The following is an 18873-nucleotide window of genomic DNA, read 5'->3' on the forward strand; positions in this document are numbered from 1 at the left end:
ATTCCATCATCCAGTGCTTTCAGCACTTTGATTATATATTATAGTGAAGATCCGACTTTGAAACAAAATCTACCTCATGGAAACATCCAAAAACCCTATTCAAGTTAAATGATGACTTAAATTCAAGTCTGATAACTTTTTTGAGTACAAGATGTAAGTGTTATGATAAAACAAACAGCTTTTTACTTTTGGTCTGATTTTTGTCTGTTGAATTTCTTTGAGAAGAACGAAAATAATCTTACATCTGGTCATTAAATCTATGTAGTAACAGAAGTATTTGGTGGAAATTTTGTTATTTTTTTCAATGAAATAAGGGGTTACTATTTCACACAGTATTTAATTATGTATTAATTTAGCGGTAAACTAGTGGTAAAAGTGTCTTTCTCGTGTCAGGGATCATTTGGGCTCATGACCATACTTCTTCATATGACACAAGTAATAGTTAGTTCTAGTTCGAGGGTGGAAGACTGGAATTTATATAAATATGTTAATCAATATGTTAATTAAATAAAATGATAACCACTGTGTCGCATAAAAGTCAACGCATAAAAGTCAACGATACTAATTAATTGAACTGCTTATGTTACAACAGCTTCTTCATGTAGTTTATAGAGATCAATTTACAAAAGTGTTAATATTTTACAAGTTTCTGTTTCTTTTTTCTTTTTCACCCCCCCCCCATTTTTGTTGTCTCAAATGGTGAAAAAATGCCCACAACACTTGTTTTTGTTTGAGAATTGTTGCTTAAAAAAGTGACCACTTTTTCGGCGCGGCTCCCAACCAAATGATACATCAGGGGTTTGCCAGAAGGGGGATATGCCCCCTTTTGTTTGGGGGGGGGGGGTTGAAGGGGGGCGGCAGTCCCCCTCATCGCCAAGAAAATTTTGGACTTGTGAGAGGCTAAAAATGACCCCATATCGATCATAAGGTAACGTGTAACCAATGCTGAAAAGCATTTGACTTGAGAAGTTGCAGCACTTTGAAATCAATTTTGAGATGTCCCCTCGTTGCCATGGTAACAGGAAATTTAAGCCTGAGCATGTTGTTGCAAAGGCAATGGTCCAGTAAACATTTGTGCCAAGTTTGATTAGTATCGAAGCAGTTTTTGTAGTTTTATATCAATTTGAACTTGTAACGGGAGACTTTTCAATGAAAACAGGGCTCCATTTTTCACAAAATGCTCATGAAGTAATGGGTTAAGGAACTCTTAGAGAGGTCCAAAAGCCTAAAACATGAATTTTGAATTTCTTACATAGATCAGCTGGGGCATTTAAAACAGAATGATATAGATCTACAACGAATAGATAATTAAGAAAAAAATTCACAAATAATTGACAGCGAATTTGTTGTGATATTCTTTACAATTTGGGTCATTTTTCACAAATAGAGTAAATTTTCTGTAAAATAACGGAGTGAGCAATACACACCTGGTCAATATTGGTCTAGACCTACAGCAAATGGAACATTAATCTCAAAAAAATATTTCCTATCCGGTCATGCTCCCTTCCGTGACATTCGTACTTAAAATGATTTTACCTGTTGTGTCACATAGACGTAGCCAATCAAATGACTGCGAGCATTTTGGCGCGCCTCGTAAGGGCTTGTGCTTAGTATCATTATGATCACAACGGCGCACTCTTATAACGGTAAACGGTTAAGACTACTATATTTATCTTTCTCGTGAATTTAGTGGTTTATTTATCTCTACTTTCGGTTTTGAAGTTTTCGGAAATTTGCCGTTTTCGGAAAATGCATTTTAATGGACGACTTAAAATTGAGGGCAGACGACATGAAAACTGAGCTATAATAGTTATAGATTTAACTGTAAGTAAATTTTAAACATTAAGTTTTAGATTGCCAGTAAAGAATAAACGGACTTGAGTTAAGATCGATTTGAGAATTCTGTAAGTTTTAGAAATCTACTTGTTTTTATTGGAATATTTATAAATTTGAATCAAGTTTTGCCTAATTTGGCATTGATACATGTAGGCCTACAACAGTTTTATGTCTGGTTGTCATTAACCTTGGTCATAACCATAGGTGTTCGGCGCGTTGATTGTCACTACCACCGCCCCTCCCCCTCACCCACTCCACAGCCCTCCTACCTCTCAAAACCATATAAAATGCAGTATTTTCCATTTGAAACATGTTTTCATATTTGGTACATGCTTTTAATTCAGTTACCTTCATTTCCCACAAAAAAGAAAAGAAAAAGTGATACATATATATATATAGTAAAGGTATGCAACTTGCCGCTCATTTTTCAACACTCATCTTAATATGAACTCCATAACTCCAACATTTTTTTACTAATTTTCAATATCTTGGTACCAAATTGTAGAGAATTATAAATACTCTTCAAGGAAAAAAAGCTGTCATTACGATCTTTTCAAGTTATAAGAAGATATGTAATCTCGAAGTCACCGCAAGTGTAACTCGACAGAGACCTGACCGCTGGGTTTTCGTCAAAATTACCCGAACACCTATGGTCATAACACGGAGGTCTTCCCGCATACAGCATACAAACTTTACTGCTGGTTTTCATAAAACTTGATGAGCTTTTCCCATCCGATCAGATCAAAGCATTGTGGGTCAGTTTGACATACAAGTATCAAATATATACCCTGGCCATAAAATAAGTTCTAACAAACATAGTCTCCAAACTTCTTAGACACACACTACTGGTAACATCAAATTAGAGGTCACACTGACCAATGGTCAAGGGCACCATGATGTCCCTAAACAACAAATTTATGTTCACTTTGGCCATAAGACTTAAAATGTAAATATGCAAATCCACTTTCTTAGTGGTCTTAGGTCCAGTGATTTTTTTTCCAATTTTCAAAACAACCTGTGGCTTTCTTCAGTGGAAAATATTGCGCGATATTAAATCAGAAAAGGGGGAAAAACCTGAAATCAAATTTCAACAACTGAAAAAGGAATTTACCCACACATTTTATAAAAATTTTTTATTTCAAGTAATAGTTATAGTATATGAAACGAGTTAGTTACGAGGGTATAACACTGGCTGGGGCGACATCAAGGGGTGTTTCTGCTAAAAAATGGCGAGGCCGTTAGGCCGAGACATTGTTTCCCGTACGAAAACTTCCGCCCTGAAAAAAGCAGAAATTCCGCCTAGCTACTAGGCGTAATCCGTCTAAGGCATTTCAGGTTTACATATCACAGATTCCTCCTATAAGCAGGAATACGCTGCGAAATATGCAAATTTTCTTAGGAGGAAAACAGTTAGGGTAGCAGGAAAAAAATCCTCCTTAGAAAATTTAACCAGGAAAAAATTCAGCTTAAGGAAAGCACTAGCAGGAGAAAATTCCGCCTTAGGAAAATTCTTAGCCGGAAAAAATTCCGCCTAAAATATTTTAACCAGGAAAAAAATACCTACATAGAAAATCACTAGCAGGAGAAAATTCTTCCTAAGGAATACTAGCAAAAAATCCGCCTAAGGAAATGAAGTTATTCAATTTTGTGATAGTACACTTATTAAAATAAAGCTGAATTATGGATGGATACAACATTATTATTTAGCTGCATAAGAATAATTGGAATCCAAAATTGCAGACAGACAATAGGTGATCACAATTACAAAGCTTTTAAGTTATTTTTGTGAGCTTTACCATAATGTATTCTACATTAGGGTGCATGCACAGTACGTAAAAGAGTCACACAAAAAACAGAAACACAAGTTATATTTTTTATTGCACTGCTATTGTATTGTTTTAATCCATGGCAAATTATTTCATTTTATTTCACTGTAAATGTTTTTTGTTCAGCCAGTTGTTTTCATTTTTATTCCAAGCATAACTGATCTGCTTTAAGTTATGGCATCGTTAATATCCTTGTCCTTGACTCCTCCTCTCCCATTCGTTTTACACCAGCTTGAGACATATCCTGAAACACAAACAGTCATCAGTAAAACACTGCCACCACTAATATCTTATATTATTGTTTCTTGTCATTGTTTGCAGTTATAATTATACATGCATTTAAACTATAATTCATTACAACCAAACTTAGTGTTACAAATTTACTCTCAAACTTAATGCAAAATTATTTAATTTATTTGAAATATATTTTTATTGTTTAAATGTATCCAAAAGTTACTTACCTGAATTTTTATGATATTGGTATTTATCTTCTTATCAAAGGTCATAATGTAGCATTCAAAATTCATTTACAACTGAGCATATCCAGATTATTGTCATTTTCATTCACAAGGTTAAGTCTTTATTTTTTTTTTCTTTGAAAAATTCAAAAATATTCAATCCTTACACTTTAAACAAAATATTATCTCAAAAATTGCTTATATATTATCACCACAATTTTTAACAAACAATAAAATCCTTTGTTATTTGCTTTCTTTCCACTGTCTCAGCTTCTGCTGACCCATATTTCCTAGATTTCAAATTATGGACAAGTCCATGATATGATGGTAAACAAGGATAATCCAACCCATCGTTTTATTTTCACAATTATATAAAAATACCAGAAAATAAATGGAAAAAGAATCCGAAATTCATAATAAATATCTTTAAAAAAAACTTTGCAAAGTCCTTCTTTACAGACTCATCATATAAAATGTACAAAGTAATTGTTGCTTCCCCCCAAATAAATCACATGGAACAGTCTGGACTGTAGCAGAATTTACGATCTGACCTGTGTGTTATCAGGTCTATGGTGTTAAATCATAGTAGAGTGGTTACTAGAGGCAGTATTTATTTATTTATCCTGTTGATAAGAAATTTTCAGGGATATTACTCATTTAATTATATTACATTAAAGAGCTTAATATATGAGTTTAGTTCATCAGTGAAATATATTCTATGCAAAAGTCATCACAACATCATTATACATGTTCTAAGTTTTAGTTTTGTTGTGGAGTTTTTTTTATCAATTAATGATTATGTATGTTTATGTTTGTACAAACAATATTTTAGTTTTGAAAATTAACAATGAATAAAAGCAGCAAAATAATTGTAGATCACTTAATATTCGATTTATCATTTACCTGTCATCTGCAGAAATTTCTCCAAATTCAGAAATCTGTCTAGTAAAATTTTCTAAGTTCAATTTCTGGTTAACAAAAAAGTCTAAGTACATAATTCCTGTTAACAAATAACTGACAAAATTCTAAGTCCTAAAACCCGTCTAAATTATTGCTCATCCCATATTTTCCGCCTAAGCCTTAGGCGGAATATGAAATTGCTTAGCAGGATTTTTTACAAAATTCCGTGTCCGTCTTAAATTAGCAGGAAAATCTTATATACACGGAAATTTTATGCGTTTTCCTGCTAATATTAGGCGGAATCCTGCTATCTTTTTCGTACGGGCTTGCAGAAACATCCCGAGATGTCGCCCCAGCCAGTGTTATACCCCCGTAACTAACGAGTTTCATATACTATAACTGTTTAATCGCAATGGCATAATGTTTTCTTTTTTGTATAGAAACAAATAAATAAATTAATCGTTAGCTACATTACAGTTATTTATCATAAGGCAGTTTTTCAAGTTGTTTTCGCTGCCGCAAAAAAAAATATACAAAAGACATCCAATATAAGAGGCGGATTGTATACTGTTACCAAGATTGATTTAAGATTAAAGGGCTTTTTTCATTTCATTAATTATCTTTGTTTATATTTTTCATTGTATTTATATATTTATTTTATTTTATTGATTTCATTTTTTATTATCTTATGGGTTTTTTTTGCTACTGGGAATGGTCGTTACCACTGCCCCATTGGAGCCTCTATGAAAAAACTGTATTGATATATACAAGGTGCGAAAAAAACTAGACCGATATATAACAGTACAGTTTTTTTCCTATATGAATCAATGAAAAAACTGTACTGTTATATATCAATACAGTTTTGAAATGCTCATTGAAGTGTACTGAGTATAATAGGTTGGAAAGAACAAAGGAAAAGCTCACAGCCATGCGATAATTAAATATAATATGCATGGTATATATGCAGGGGCTATCTATAGGGACAGATTTCTGTCTTCTAGCTGATACACAGTAAGTCAGATGCTGTTATGAGTCATGGTTCTGGTATGAAGAAGAGCATGAGGCATTTTTGGGGAAAATATATGCATTTTTAGGGGAAAATATACCTATTTTGGGCTAGGGGAAACAGCCTTTATTCGGCTGTAAAATACAGTGAAAAAAATCACTGAGGTCAAATGTCAAGGTCACCTTGATGGGATATAGCCAATGTTATCATTATTCATACTATATGAAATGGCTCCCATCCAAAGCATTCTAACTCCACATGTACATTTATATGCATTTTGTTAGGCTCTACCTGCAGTATCAATTAAGATGTCAAAGAATGAAAAGTCAAGGTCATCATAAAGGCATAGTTCCTGTTTATACTTATTATTCAGTGTCATATTTAATTGATTAATCATTATGAACTTTTATTGTTATTTAACTTTATATTCTTGAACAGTAAATTACTAAAAAAGTTAAGAGGATATTTGTTAAAAATGTTCCAAAGCATTTATAATAAAGATTTCAAGAAATACATTATATGTTATTTTGGTTTTGGAGTGATATATGTGGATATATTACCTGTTAAGATTTTATATCACCCGAGCCGTTAGGCGAGGGTGATATTTTATCTTGGCAGGTAATATATCCACATATATCACTCCAAAACCAAAATAATAATTTTATTACCCTTCCCCTGCCGAGTTTAGACGATTTTTTAAAAAATCATTGCTGTTTCAAATGAATCGTCGAAATAAGATTCCCTTTAGGGTACCTCTTCGTCACAACATGACGTCACATAAATACATGACGTATTTTTCCCGTACCTAACGAATGTAAACAAGAGAAAATGAGTAGTCTATTGAACGCACTTTTTTGTAATTAATATCAAGCTTTCACAAGGTCATATTTGTTTTCGATACTGATGGTAATATGTATCATTACTCTACTTTGGTAAATATTTATCATTTGACAGTTAAAAAGTGCTTTTAAATCGGAATTTACACATTGTAAAATCGAACCGTACGCGCATCACCTCAGCGCATGTTGTTTACAACGTTGGGTACCCAACGGGGAAACTTAGTGTGTATATTACCCGTCTGGCTCGGTTATATCAATTTCTTTCGGGTGATCAATATCCAATCAAAAAGGCGGAAAAAATCTGGAAGGGTAATAAAACAACATATTATGGAAAAATAATTTTCAAAATGCTGTTTGGTTTATTGAATACATCATACATCATAATTATGTAAATATATTCCTTTCATTATTCTTGCTGAAATTTCTGTGTTTGATAAGGGAATAGTGTGAATAAAGTAAGCTAGCAAATGTGAAACAAGTACAGGGATTTTTATATAGCCGATATTTGGACATATTCCCCATTGAAAATAGTATATCTTTTTCCCAATCCACAGGAAAAAATTCCAAAAATCTTTAAAATAGAAAATAAAGGCTTCTCCACTGTTATGGTGCTATGTTGGTGTGTAATGTTTTGAAGATGCCATCCTAGACAGTGATTCTTTGCATTCATTTAATCAAAGCTAAATTTAAGTCATGCATTTTTTCCCAATTTTTAACAAAATATCGCTGAAATTCCTAATTCCATGGGTATGGCGTCATGTTCCGTAAATCCTCAGGGAAAAAACCCTGAAGTTAGCTAGATTGAATATAATACTTTTGTGCATCGCAACTTGAACCGCAGTCACATAGAGTCTTTAAAATATAGTACAAGAAAATATAAAATTAAAGTTGTTTAATGTATGAACTGATTTCAGAACTGTGTCTGTTGTAAAGTAAGCACTTTATAAGCCTTAGATAATAATCACTTTCAAGGACTTTTCATTGAATCAAAAACTGAAAAATGATCATAACTAAATGAAAACATATTTGACATAGTTACAAAATTTTACAGCAGTGTACATCATAGCTTTATCATTCCTGCTTGCTATCATGTCAGCATAATCAATCTTTAACACACATAGATTTGTCTTAAATATTGAAGTGTATGTACAAGGTACAGTCAAAAAGTTCCCAGACTTGCTTGATGTCTTAAAAAGTTGACATAATAAATCTTTTGCATTGTATGGTAGAATAATTTGAATGTGTCAAACTTCCTGATTTAATTAGATACATGTATTATAAGTACATGTACATGCTATCCCATCAGTCTGGTCACGCTCTACTCTATATTGTTGGTTACATAATAGCTCAATTTGCATATATTTATAGTAAATTCCCTCTAACTTTGAATGGACTGTTCAATTCAAAGTTAGGCAAATTCATTTCACAAATTCAGCAGGTTAAGTGTTAAATGTTTATAAATCTTATTCTTAATATGTAATATGGTCATCCTCATTTGTCCCTTGCACTCCCAAGTTCTCCTAGTTTGGTATGATAATTAATTCAGGGAACATTAATGTTGCCAATGCTTTGCTTGCTTGAACTTATTTTTACAATATAGTGATAAAATGGTGCAAAAAATTATAGATTTGTATTATCTTTATATTAATCTTTCTAGATCTAATATTGTAATAGAAACATGTAACTTTTTCTACTTCTGTCCTAGGTTTCTAAAGAATCCTGTATCTCAGAAGTATATCTTGGAATCTTATCATGACTAGGTGCATTTGATGTAGACAAGGGAGCATTACTCTGAAGCTCATATTTTTGGAGTTATCCCTCTTTCTAACTAAGAGTTTTTGTCAGCATTGCTTAATATTAAGTAGAATTATTTTAAAACTATCAAAAGTATCAACATGAATCTTATAGTACTTGATCATCATGACATTTTAGGAGCAGTTGTAAGGTGGACAAGGGGCATTATCCAAAAAGTAATATTTTTTGGAGTAATGACCCTTTTTAACTTCTTTAGTTTTTGCTCTTGTTTTAAGAATGGTGGTTTCTAACCTGGTATATTCTCATATTTCAGCCAAAATGAAGTGCCCAGTCAGCACATGTGGTGCTGAGGGGTCAGGTGAATTTTGTCATAGGTGTGGGACAAAGAAAGTTGATGTTTCAAAAGATAATGCTGTGATAAGCTGCAATGGTAAACTTGAAAATGGAAGTCTTTGTCAGGCACAATTAGTAAAAGGACAAAACTTCTGCACATGTTGTGGACACCCAGTGGACCAGTCACTGTTCGACTTATTGAACGAAACATGTAGCAACTGTGACACTGTCCTTGTTGTTGGGAAACCATTTTGTGCAGGGTGTGGCCAGATGCGATTAATCCAAGGTGAGTTAACTGTAAAGCAATAGATCCAGAAGATGTTTAACTTAAAGCTTAGAAACTCATTTTTGTGCCCCCTACTTTAGTTGAGGGGCATATAGATTTGCCCTTGTCCAGCCGTCCTTCCGTCCATTCTAATTTTGTGTCGCTTGTAGCTCAAAAAGCGTTTGACCTAGAGTCATGAAATTTACAGTAATGTTGCTCAGCATGTTAAGTTGTGCACCTGGGTATTTTCATGTGGATTTATTTAATATTTGTAGAGCCCTTGACTTAGTAAATATTTGCAATTTTCAACTTGTGTCGCATGTAGCTCAAATAGTATTTGACCTAGAGACATGAAACTTTACAGGAATGTTTATCAGCACCTGGGGTTTTGCTTGTGGATTTATTCTGTTTTGTCAGAGTTATTGCCCTTGACTTAGTAAAAAACTGTTCCATTATGTTGTGTTATTTGTACCTTGAGTGCTTGAGTTAGAATCAAACAACTTTACAGGAATGAATTTTAATTGATAAACATCACTGTGAAGCTATGCACCTTGGGTTTTGCATGTGGATTTTTTTTCAGTTTTGTTAGAGTTATTGCCCTTGACTTAATATAAATTTGCAATTTTTATCTTGTTCATGCATAGCTCAAAAAGTATTTGACCTGTTGGCCTGAAAGTTTTCAAGAATGTTGGTCAGCATGTGTACTTACGCACTACTGGGTTTGTGTGTGGATTTATTCAGTATTTGTAAAGTTCTTGCCCTTTACTTAGTAAAAGATTTTTTGTTTTCAAATTGTGGCACATGTAGACCAAGAGTCATAAGATTGAGGCTAAGGCCCGATGCCCAAGGCTGGTAAAATCCAATTCGGGTCTGCAAAAATCCAAAGATTGTAGCCCGACGGGCCTTTAAATTCAGAATGTGTTTTCATATAAAATGAGTTTCAATATTTTTCCGAAATAATTATGTAGTTAAGTAATTCATCAGTATAGCACTTCCAATATGATTTGCATAATGCATGTATGTCAATCATTTATGCATAATCTATATTATCATCTACAGCTATTGGTTAGTGTAAATATACAGACAATACTTGAGTAAAATCATAAATGTTTGAGGATTAAAGAACAAATTATGGTAAATTTCTGTTGAAGAATAAATTTATTTTAAGATTGACCCATTTAGATTTGTGAACAACAAACATGAATCGGCTAATTTAAACATCTGAAGTGAAACCGGTGATTGGTTGTGCTTAATTAGGGGATATGTTCATTGAATGCAATGCTTCCTAAGTTGTTGATATTTGTTTTCATATTTTAAACAAATAAAGTGGAAAGCAGTAGATTAATGAGTAATGTTGAGTATATATATATAAGAACAGAAAATGAGAATTTTATTGAAAAGTCGCTGACTGATTTTCTTTGAATAAATTGAACCTTAATGATGTGAGTAACACATAAAATAAACTGTCTTTATTTTGCACAATTAATATTTTGGGCCTGTGATATTCTGTCCGGGCCTAAACTTCTGCCTGGGTTGAAGGTCCAAATGGCCTATGATCTAAAAAAGTTATTTCGCAGACTGCAGCAGGGCCTGGATTTTACCAAGATTTTGCTTGTTTCAAAATTGTGTTTTCCTATTATTCCACAGCTGTTTGGGAGCCAGTGTTCAAATTAAGTGCAATAGTTTGTCATATACTAGTATTTTACATGTTAACCATGTTAAATGTTATCTTACATTGCCAATCTTTGCAAACATATCATGTGTCTCTTATTCTCAATATTAAATTACTGAACTAAAAATAAACAAGGTCATAATTTCGAACAATTTTAAACATTTTTTTTTTTGAAACTCAGATACGGTGATTCATATATGATTTTCTGAAAATGTAATAAAAAATATAGATAGCTAGACTACCTATCTCGTGTTTTGTTGATCAAAATGTATATCACAAAACAAATATTTGCATATCTATTATCTAATAGTATTGATTTACTATTTTCAAACTTTAAACTGCATTGTATTATAAGTTAATTCAATTTAGGTCAGCTATATTCAATTTTTGTATTCAAGATATCTATTTTATTTCGTTTATTAGATCTACATAATGAATGTTAACAATTATACTGTTGAATTATAATAAATTATGAAGAATTGAAGAGAAAAATTACAGTTGTTAGAAAATAATTATGTAAACAATTTCTAAAAAATAATATGTTGATAAAGAGTTTACAAATTACAAAATGTCATGTTTAATATTACAATGTTAAGTCTGCCTGCTTAGATAAACAGCCTTAGGGCATGTAGGGAGAGCATCAATTTTGTAATGCAGAGGTTGCACTTAGGTCTAACTCCTATTATCATGTGGGAGACAGTGGAGAAATTGGTAATAACTGGTTAATTATCCAGGAAAGCTAGTTATATGAGCAGGCTCAAGAGATATGATCAAAAAAGCGTTATAACATTCATAAAAAAACAACAAATAACAAATAATTGAATTTTGCTTACCCCTTCTGGCTCTTGGTTGCCTTAACCCTTTCCCTCATGAGCTTATTATGAAAAATGGTCGTTTTCACTGAAAAGCCTCCTGTTACAAGTTCAAACTGCTATGAAACTATGAAAAATGCTTCAATACTAATCAAACTTGGTACAAATGTTGACTGGACCATTGCCTTTGTAACGACATGCTCAGTCTTAAATTTCCTGTTACCATGGCAACGAGGGGACATCTCAAAATTGCCAAAAATCACTATTTTGCCTCGATTTTTTCCATCAAAATTTATTTCAAAGTGCAGCAACTTCTCAAGGGATTGAGATAGAGTCAAAGGCTTTTCAGCGTTGGTTACACGTTACCTTATGATCGACCTGGGGTCATTTTTAGCCTCTCACAAGTCCAAAATTTTCTTGGCGATGAGGAGGACTCTGCCCCACCTTCAAACCCCCCAAACAGAAGGGGCACATCCCCCTTCTGACAACCCCTGATGTATCTTTTGGATGGGGAGCGGCGCCGAAAAAGTGCTCACTTTGTTTAGCAACATTTCTCAAACGAAAACATATGTTTGGGGCCCAAATAGGACATTTTTTCACTATTTCAGGGGGGGGGGGGGGGGGGGGGTCGAAAGTGCGTTGTTTCGCGAATATATGAGGTAAAGGGTTAAAGGGTAGAATTATCGGACTTGCAGTCACTGTTTATCCCAGCGTGATAGTAAGAGGCAACTAAATGGGTTTCATTTACCGGAGTTGATGCCTCTTGGAGTCTATGCATGTTTTAGCTGCAGCAGTTGAGGTGGTTTTGACCCCCGGTGTTATTTTAAGTTTGTATCACTTGTGGTTAGCTAAAATTATCCTTCCTGTTTTGGGGTCATATAATTATGACGTAAATTGTATTGGTGTACCAAACAAAATGAAAAGCAATGATTCATACTTTGACAAAAGACAACACATGTTGAATTATTCTTATATGACCTTGACCTTTAATTAACCTTGACTGTGAAGGTTAAATTATTGAAATTTTCTCAATTTGTCACAACTTTGTGATTTAATTATGGTTATGTATCATTCTTGGACACAATTTCATAAATGACAAAACTGTCATCATGATTATTCAAATGTGGCCTTAACCTTTAATTGACATTGACTGTGAAGGTCAAATTATTGAAAGTTTAATTATATATTGTACAAGACACAGGTGTTTTCTTGGTAAATTCTTTACTACATTTTTTTTTCACAGATGCTTTTGATTTAGAAATTAGAAAGGTAGAGTGTAACCTCAACTTAGCAGTGTCTTTTGTTCTACATCCAGGGGTCAATGTTTCAAGATTTTAAAGGATTTACTTATTTACTCAATTCACAAACATGTAAAATATTTAAGGAACCCAGCTTTAAGCTCATATATTTTTTAAGGCCATAATATTTGCGGAAGCAATTTTGTTTCCTCTCTTTATCTCTTGAACTGTTTGTCATAAGTACTATTTATAACTTTCTATCCTTTTTGTAAAAATGAAATTTGTATTATGGACTCCTAAAAAATTGTTGCTTGTATAGAACTGTGATGTTTATTTTGCTTAAAGGTCAGAGCAAAACTGATGATAAGCTGTCTGGAGAAAGCACGGCTGAGGAGGTGCTGTTAGAAAGTAACCCTGTTTCTGACACTGCAACAAGAAATGAAGGATACAGTAGTGAGATCAAAAAGGAACCCATACTAGCTGTAGAAGAGGAAGGTATTCATACTAGGAAAGAAGATATTAAAGGCCATGAAGAACATAACAAAACCAGTGGTAAAGAAAGTCAGGATGCCAATTACACACAAAACCAATCAGATAACACAGACCAGGTTGTTGCAGAGGAAAGTAGAAGCGTAAACAAAGATGTAAGAAATGAATTAAATGTTGAGAAGGATTCTGTGGAAACTAGTTTTAAACCAGATTCCACTGAGAAAAAGTCTAACAGTTCTGATGATTCTAAAGATTCCCATAGTGATGCTACAGATCCAATCAAAGACAAAACTCTACAAAATGAGGAGGAAAAAGGGAGTGTAACCATGGATTCTGAAGATGATTCTGAGTTTGATATTGGTGAAACCAAAGATTGTGGTGGAGCAGCCTCCTTAGGCACTGATAATGATCTAGGCTCTGGAACTCTTACTGGGGAAGCTAAAAAAAAACAAAAGAAAAATAAGAAGAAAAGAAAGAAAGACAGAGATTTAAGTAAACAAGATGATAAGACAGATGATGCGAAATCTAAGAGCCAAGAAATTGATAAAACAAAATCAGAGTCCAAAGAAGATATAGACAAAAAAAATCAAGAAATTAAATCACTAGAAACTTCAGATATGACACAAGCAAACCCAAATGATAGTGATGGCAGAGTCTTTGGACAAGCTAAAAATTGGAAAACACCAGAAAAAGTTGAGACATCCAAACCAAATGATTCAAGCATATTCAACACAAGCAGCAGTAACGATGCTCAAGGAAATGTCACGCCAGTACAGGATGAGCAAAAAACAACGCCAGTACAGGATGTGCAAAAAACAGAAGACGATTTTGTTGATCCAAAGTTACGTCCTCCTGAAAAAGACAAATCTACAGATGAAGACAAATCTAGCTCAGACGATGAAAATGATAATGAAGGAGATAATGGCAATAGAGGCATACAAGAAAAAGATGGAAATGAACAGCTACCAAATGAAAACCAAGAGAGTTTAAGGGAGACAAATCCTGCAGTGAAGGAGACTGATATTGACACAGGGCAAACTGTACATATACCTGAAACACAAACAAAAAGAAAGAAAAAGAAGAAAAAAAAGAAAAAGAGCAAGGTAAATTGTTTTCATTGTTCAAGAGATTAAAAATATTAAAAATAAGCTATTGATATGAATAGAAGGATATTCAGTAGTCCCATCTCCTTTCATTTGCCATTTGAATTGAACGGCTGTTTCCTCTAAAGGTACTAATGCTAGGCTTTAACACACCTGGTCATGCTCAGGTGATGTATTTTGAGCATCTGCTATCAACTTTAGAGATAAACAACATCTTCTTATAAATCTCATTGTAAGTTTTTATGAGCTACATTGTACATTAAACAAGTTTTCCTTTGAATCCTCTTAATGATAAATTATAACCAAATGCCATCCATTGCTTTTGCATAAATTATGGTTACGTTGGTTGTATTATGGTATGGCATTTGTTGTTTCATAGATGTCCATTAGCCACATAGATGTTAGTTCAATAACTTGAGAACTAAGAAGTGTGCTGTCTTCATACTATTACTAGAAAGGCTGTACAGGGACAGTATAATAAGTCATGATAAGTTGTGCTGTTTTTATAAACAGTGTGGAGGTTGGCCATGGTCACTAGATATTCCCTATGGACTTTGAGATAAGTCAGTCTAAAGTCAAGAACAAAGCTGCGTTCAACTAAAAACATTGTCCTCTCAATAAGTTGATAACTATTTAGTCTGAAGGTTTGTCATAGATGACTCCTGTTGATTAAAAGATCAGTTTGTCTAAAGTCAAGTGCACAGTGACCTTCAATCCAACCAATTTCTAAAGAACAACATGTATCAAATTTTTTTCTACACATAAATCAAATACATGTGCATAATAATTGTTACTTTATTTCTTGAATCTATAGATATATTATAACAAATTAACATTAAATTTTCTAGGATAAAGCTACTGTTGATGCAGGCAGTACAACTCAAAGCATAGGAGTAAATACAAGGTGAGTTACAATGTTCGTTTAAAGTACAATATGAACTTTCCTGTTATTATTTGTTCATAAACATACACAATTATCTACATCTAAACTGTCCTATATGTGTAATGGAGGTACACTTTGAAATTTGGGAAATAAATCTGCCTTGCCTTATTTTTGAGTTATTGTCCTTTGTTTATTTTTAAACTTTGAACTTTGTCCAGGAAAAAACTAAAACTAAATGAGATATCAACAAGAAACTTTAGAGATAGACAGATCTCATTGTGTAGAAGTGTAGTGCAAAAGGATTGTAACTAGCCCAATTTTTCAATAATTGCCCTTCATTTACTTTACACTTTGAACTATGTCCGGGACATAACTCTTAAAGGACTAGGGGTAGTAACAAGAAACTTTGTAGGTAGATAGATCTCATTGAATAAAAGTGCAGGGCAAAAGAACTGTCACTCTGCCTTTCCTAGTTTGGAGTTATTGCCCTTTGTTTATTTTTACACTTTGAACTTTGACCAAGACATAACTCTAAAACAACAAGGGGTATTAACAAGAAACTTTGTAGGTAGATAGATCACATTGTTAGAAGTGCAGTGCAAAAGAAGTATAACTCTGCTTTGCCTAATTTTGGAGTTATTGCCCTTTGTCCATTTTTACACTTTGAACTTTGTCCAGGACATAACTCAAGAACTATAAAAGGTATCAACTTAAAACTTTTTAGGTATATAATCTCACTGAGTAGAAGTGCAGTGAATAAGAACGATAACCCTCTTATCCCTTATTTTGGAGTTATTGCCCTTTGTTCATCATTACACTTTGAATTTCGTTGTGCACATAACTTGAGAACTATAAATGGTATCAACATGAAACTTTTTTGGTAGATAGATCTCACTGAGTAGAAGTGAAGAAATCTTTGGGAAAAAGAATATATTGCCCTTTAAAGAAGTCATGAAAACTTTGAATTTAACTTTAATTTATCTTATTGATGTAGGAGAAATAACTGAAAAACATTTGAAAAAAAAAAAATCTATAAACTACTGCATTCTCCCCACAGGCGTACGGCACATTTGCCATGCCAATAATGGTCAAATTATCATCCCTTGATCATCAATAACAAAATTACTATCCAGCACCCGTGTACTACATAAAATATAATATATACAAGGTATGTAACTCGACATTGCGAATTCACCTGACACGGTCAACATTTTCCTCTGGCACTTTCTTAATGTTAGACATATTTTAATACTTAAAGGTGCAAACATAGCACAATAGATATATCTTTCAATAACTGTTAAAAATATTGAGCCAATAAATTCCATCCTCATTTACAATAAATGAATTATCAAACATGAAAAATTACTTTAAAATTGCTAGGTCAACATGTTTTGTGTCACAGAAATTTCCAAAATTACCACGAGTAAACATACATTTAGCTGCTTGCCATTGGTAAAAAAGTATTCCAAACAGGGTAAGATTGAATTCAACTTGAAATATGCTATATGCGAGTAATTTATGTTTCTAAATTATGAATTTTTTACTCAATTTCGTTAAATTCTCTTTTGTGTACATAATTGTCATCATTAGGTCACACACATTGAATTAGCTAATGAAAACTTTCCATTTCGTTTGACAGCGGAATGGCAGATATTTTAAAGAAAAAAAAAGTGTAATGAAATTTAGTTAAAGTGCGCATTCAAGTGACATTTTATATGTCACTATCATTATATACGAGGGGTGATCAAAAATTAACCGGACTTTGTTAATGGTTCTTTACCTGTTAAATGAATTTACATAAAAATACACGGAAAATAAATTGGAATCTACCCCCTGAATGATACAAAAATACCAACAAGAAATATTAACAAAGAAAAAAGTTATGCTGTTATTGGCATGTACATGTATAGCAATGCGGCGCACGGTATAACTTTAAAATTGACGTTAACGACGTCACAAGCGTATTGTCCTTAACGGAGCAGCTTTTTACTCATTCACGGAGTAGGCCAATACGTGGTGCAGTCATGTTGTTGATGCGGGTATCATATTGTATTGTAAAAGAATGGATGATGATAAAGAACTCCTGTAATGACGCAAATTTCCGTTCTTTAATTCTGTAACTTGATTGTTGGGAAAATCGCACATGCAATAAACTATATTATGTATTTCAAATAATGTAAAATAATGTTACTGAATGATAACGTATCATACATACGATAAAAGAAGAATAATAAAACTATAACCAAAATTGTCATTTAATAAAAATAAATAAACTGCATAGCCGATTTTGAACAGTGACTGTTAAATTGTTGACACAATTTCTCCATAATGAAAACACTACTACGTAAAATAAGAAAATAATTGGTACAATTGTAAACCAAGAATACTATATATGTAATAAATGCATTTACTATTATCATTTTAAAATCCTTAGAGTTGACTGCACCGACCCGTAGCTACTGTCAAACATCAATGACAATGTCTGCAGTCAATCGACCGTCATTTTCAACGTCTTGGCGATTGACGTCACCAACGTCTTTGGAAATTTCTTTTTTTGTCTCTCCCTTACTTTTTTCTATTTCTTTATAACCCTTTCTTTATCCTTCATGCTAATAAAAAAATATGCTGTGGCTTCCTGGAACTTTTCCCTTGATAGCCATAATCTTTTTCTACATTTTAAACAGGTTATTGTCTTAATTTTGACCATTTTTTCTTATTGATCGATTTTCGAGACTTTCCGACAACATAGATTTAACACGAATATGTTTTTAACAAGTGGCGTTTGAATTGTGATAGCAAATACAATTATGTTTCAAATGAAGTCATTTTTACTGACAATGTCAAAGATTTGGTTCATGACGTTTTGGCGAAGTTTGAAATCTAAATGTGCCATATTGTAAAATATACGCAGCACAAAGCGCCTGTGGTCAAGGCGAATTAACGCACTGCGCCGGGTGTGCGTTACCATGGTTTTTGAATTCGCTGTTACGGACAAGCTATTTGCGTTATCAGATTAGCTATAGCATCAGTTTACAGGTATTGTTTTCCGATTAAGTGTGATATATAACAATAAGTGATACGTTGATAATTCTTCAATTGACAGTCACAGTCCGGTTTATTTTTGATCATCCCTCGTAATAACTTGAATTCAATGTTTTAACATGCTTGGAATATTTTCTTACGAATGGCAACAGGGAAACATATGTTTAATCATGGTAATTTTTGAAATTTCCATGGCACAAAACATGTCAACCTTGCAATTTTAAGGTAATTTTTCATGTTTGATAATTTGTTTATCGTAAATGAAGATAGATGGCTCAATATTTTTTACAGTTATTGAAAGATATATCTATTGTGCTATGTTTGCACATTTAAGTATGAAAATATGTCTTATATTAGAAAAATGCAAGAGGAAAATGTTGACCATGTTGGGTGAATACGCTACGTCCATATTTTAT

General features: G+C 33.0%; 1 protein-coding gene and 1 long non-coding RNA gene across 2 annotated transcripts in view; one reads left to right on the forward strand and one right to left on the reverse strand.

The window, feature by feature from the left end:
- Positions 1–1642: 1642 nt before the first annotated feature.
- The window catches only part of LOC132737245 (E3 ubiquitin-protein ligase rnf213-alpha-like), a 52135-nt gene continuing 34904 nt past the window's right edge, over positions 1643–18873 (forward strand). The window contains exons 1-4 of the mRNA XM_060724503.1: positions 1643–1824; positions 8934–9239; positions 13286–14532; positions 15381–15436. Coding sequence (XP_060580486.1) covers positions 8939–9239; positions 13286–14532; positions 15381–15436 — 1604 coding nt within the window. The 5' untranslated portion in view covers positions 1643–1824; positions 8934–8938. The remainder of the gene's footprint in view (positions 1825–8933; positions 9240–13285; positions 14533–15380; positions 15437–18873) is intronic.
- Positions 3707–4551, reverse strand: LOC132737244 (uncharacterized). Its single transcript, XR_009626707.1, has 2 exons — positions 4124–4551; positions 3707–3906 (listed from the first exon to the last, which is right to left on the reverse strand). It is a non-coding gene; the product is annotated as an uncharacterized LOC132737244 (long non-coding RNA).

The sequence above is a fragment of the Ruditapes philippinarum genome, unplaced genomic scaffold, assembly GCF_026571515.1.
Source record: "Ruditapes philippinarum isolate M1 unplaced genomic scaffold, ASM2657151v2 ctg2320_1_1_1_1, whole genome shotgun sequence".
Lineage (NCBI taxonomy): Eukaryota > Metazoa > Mollusca > Bivalvia > Venerida > Veneridae > Ruditapes > Ruditapes philippinarum.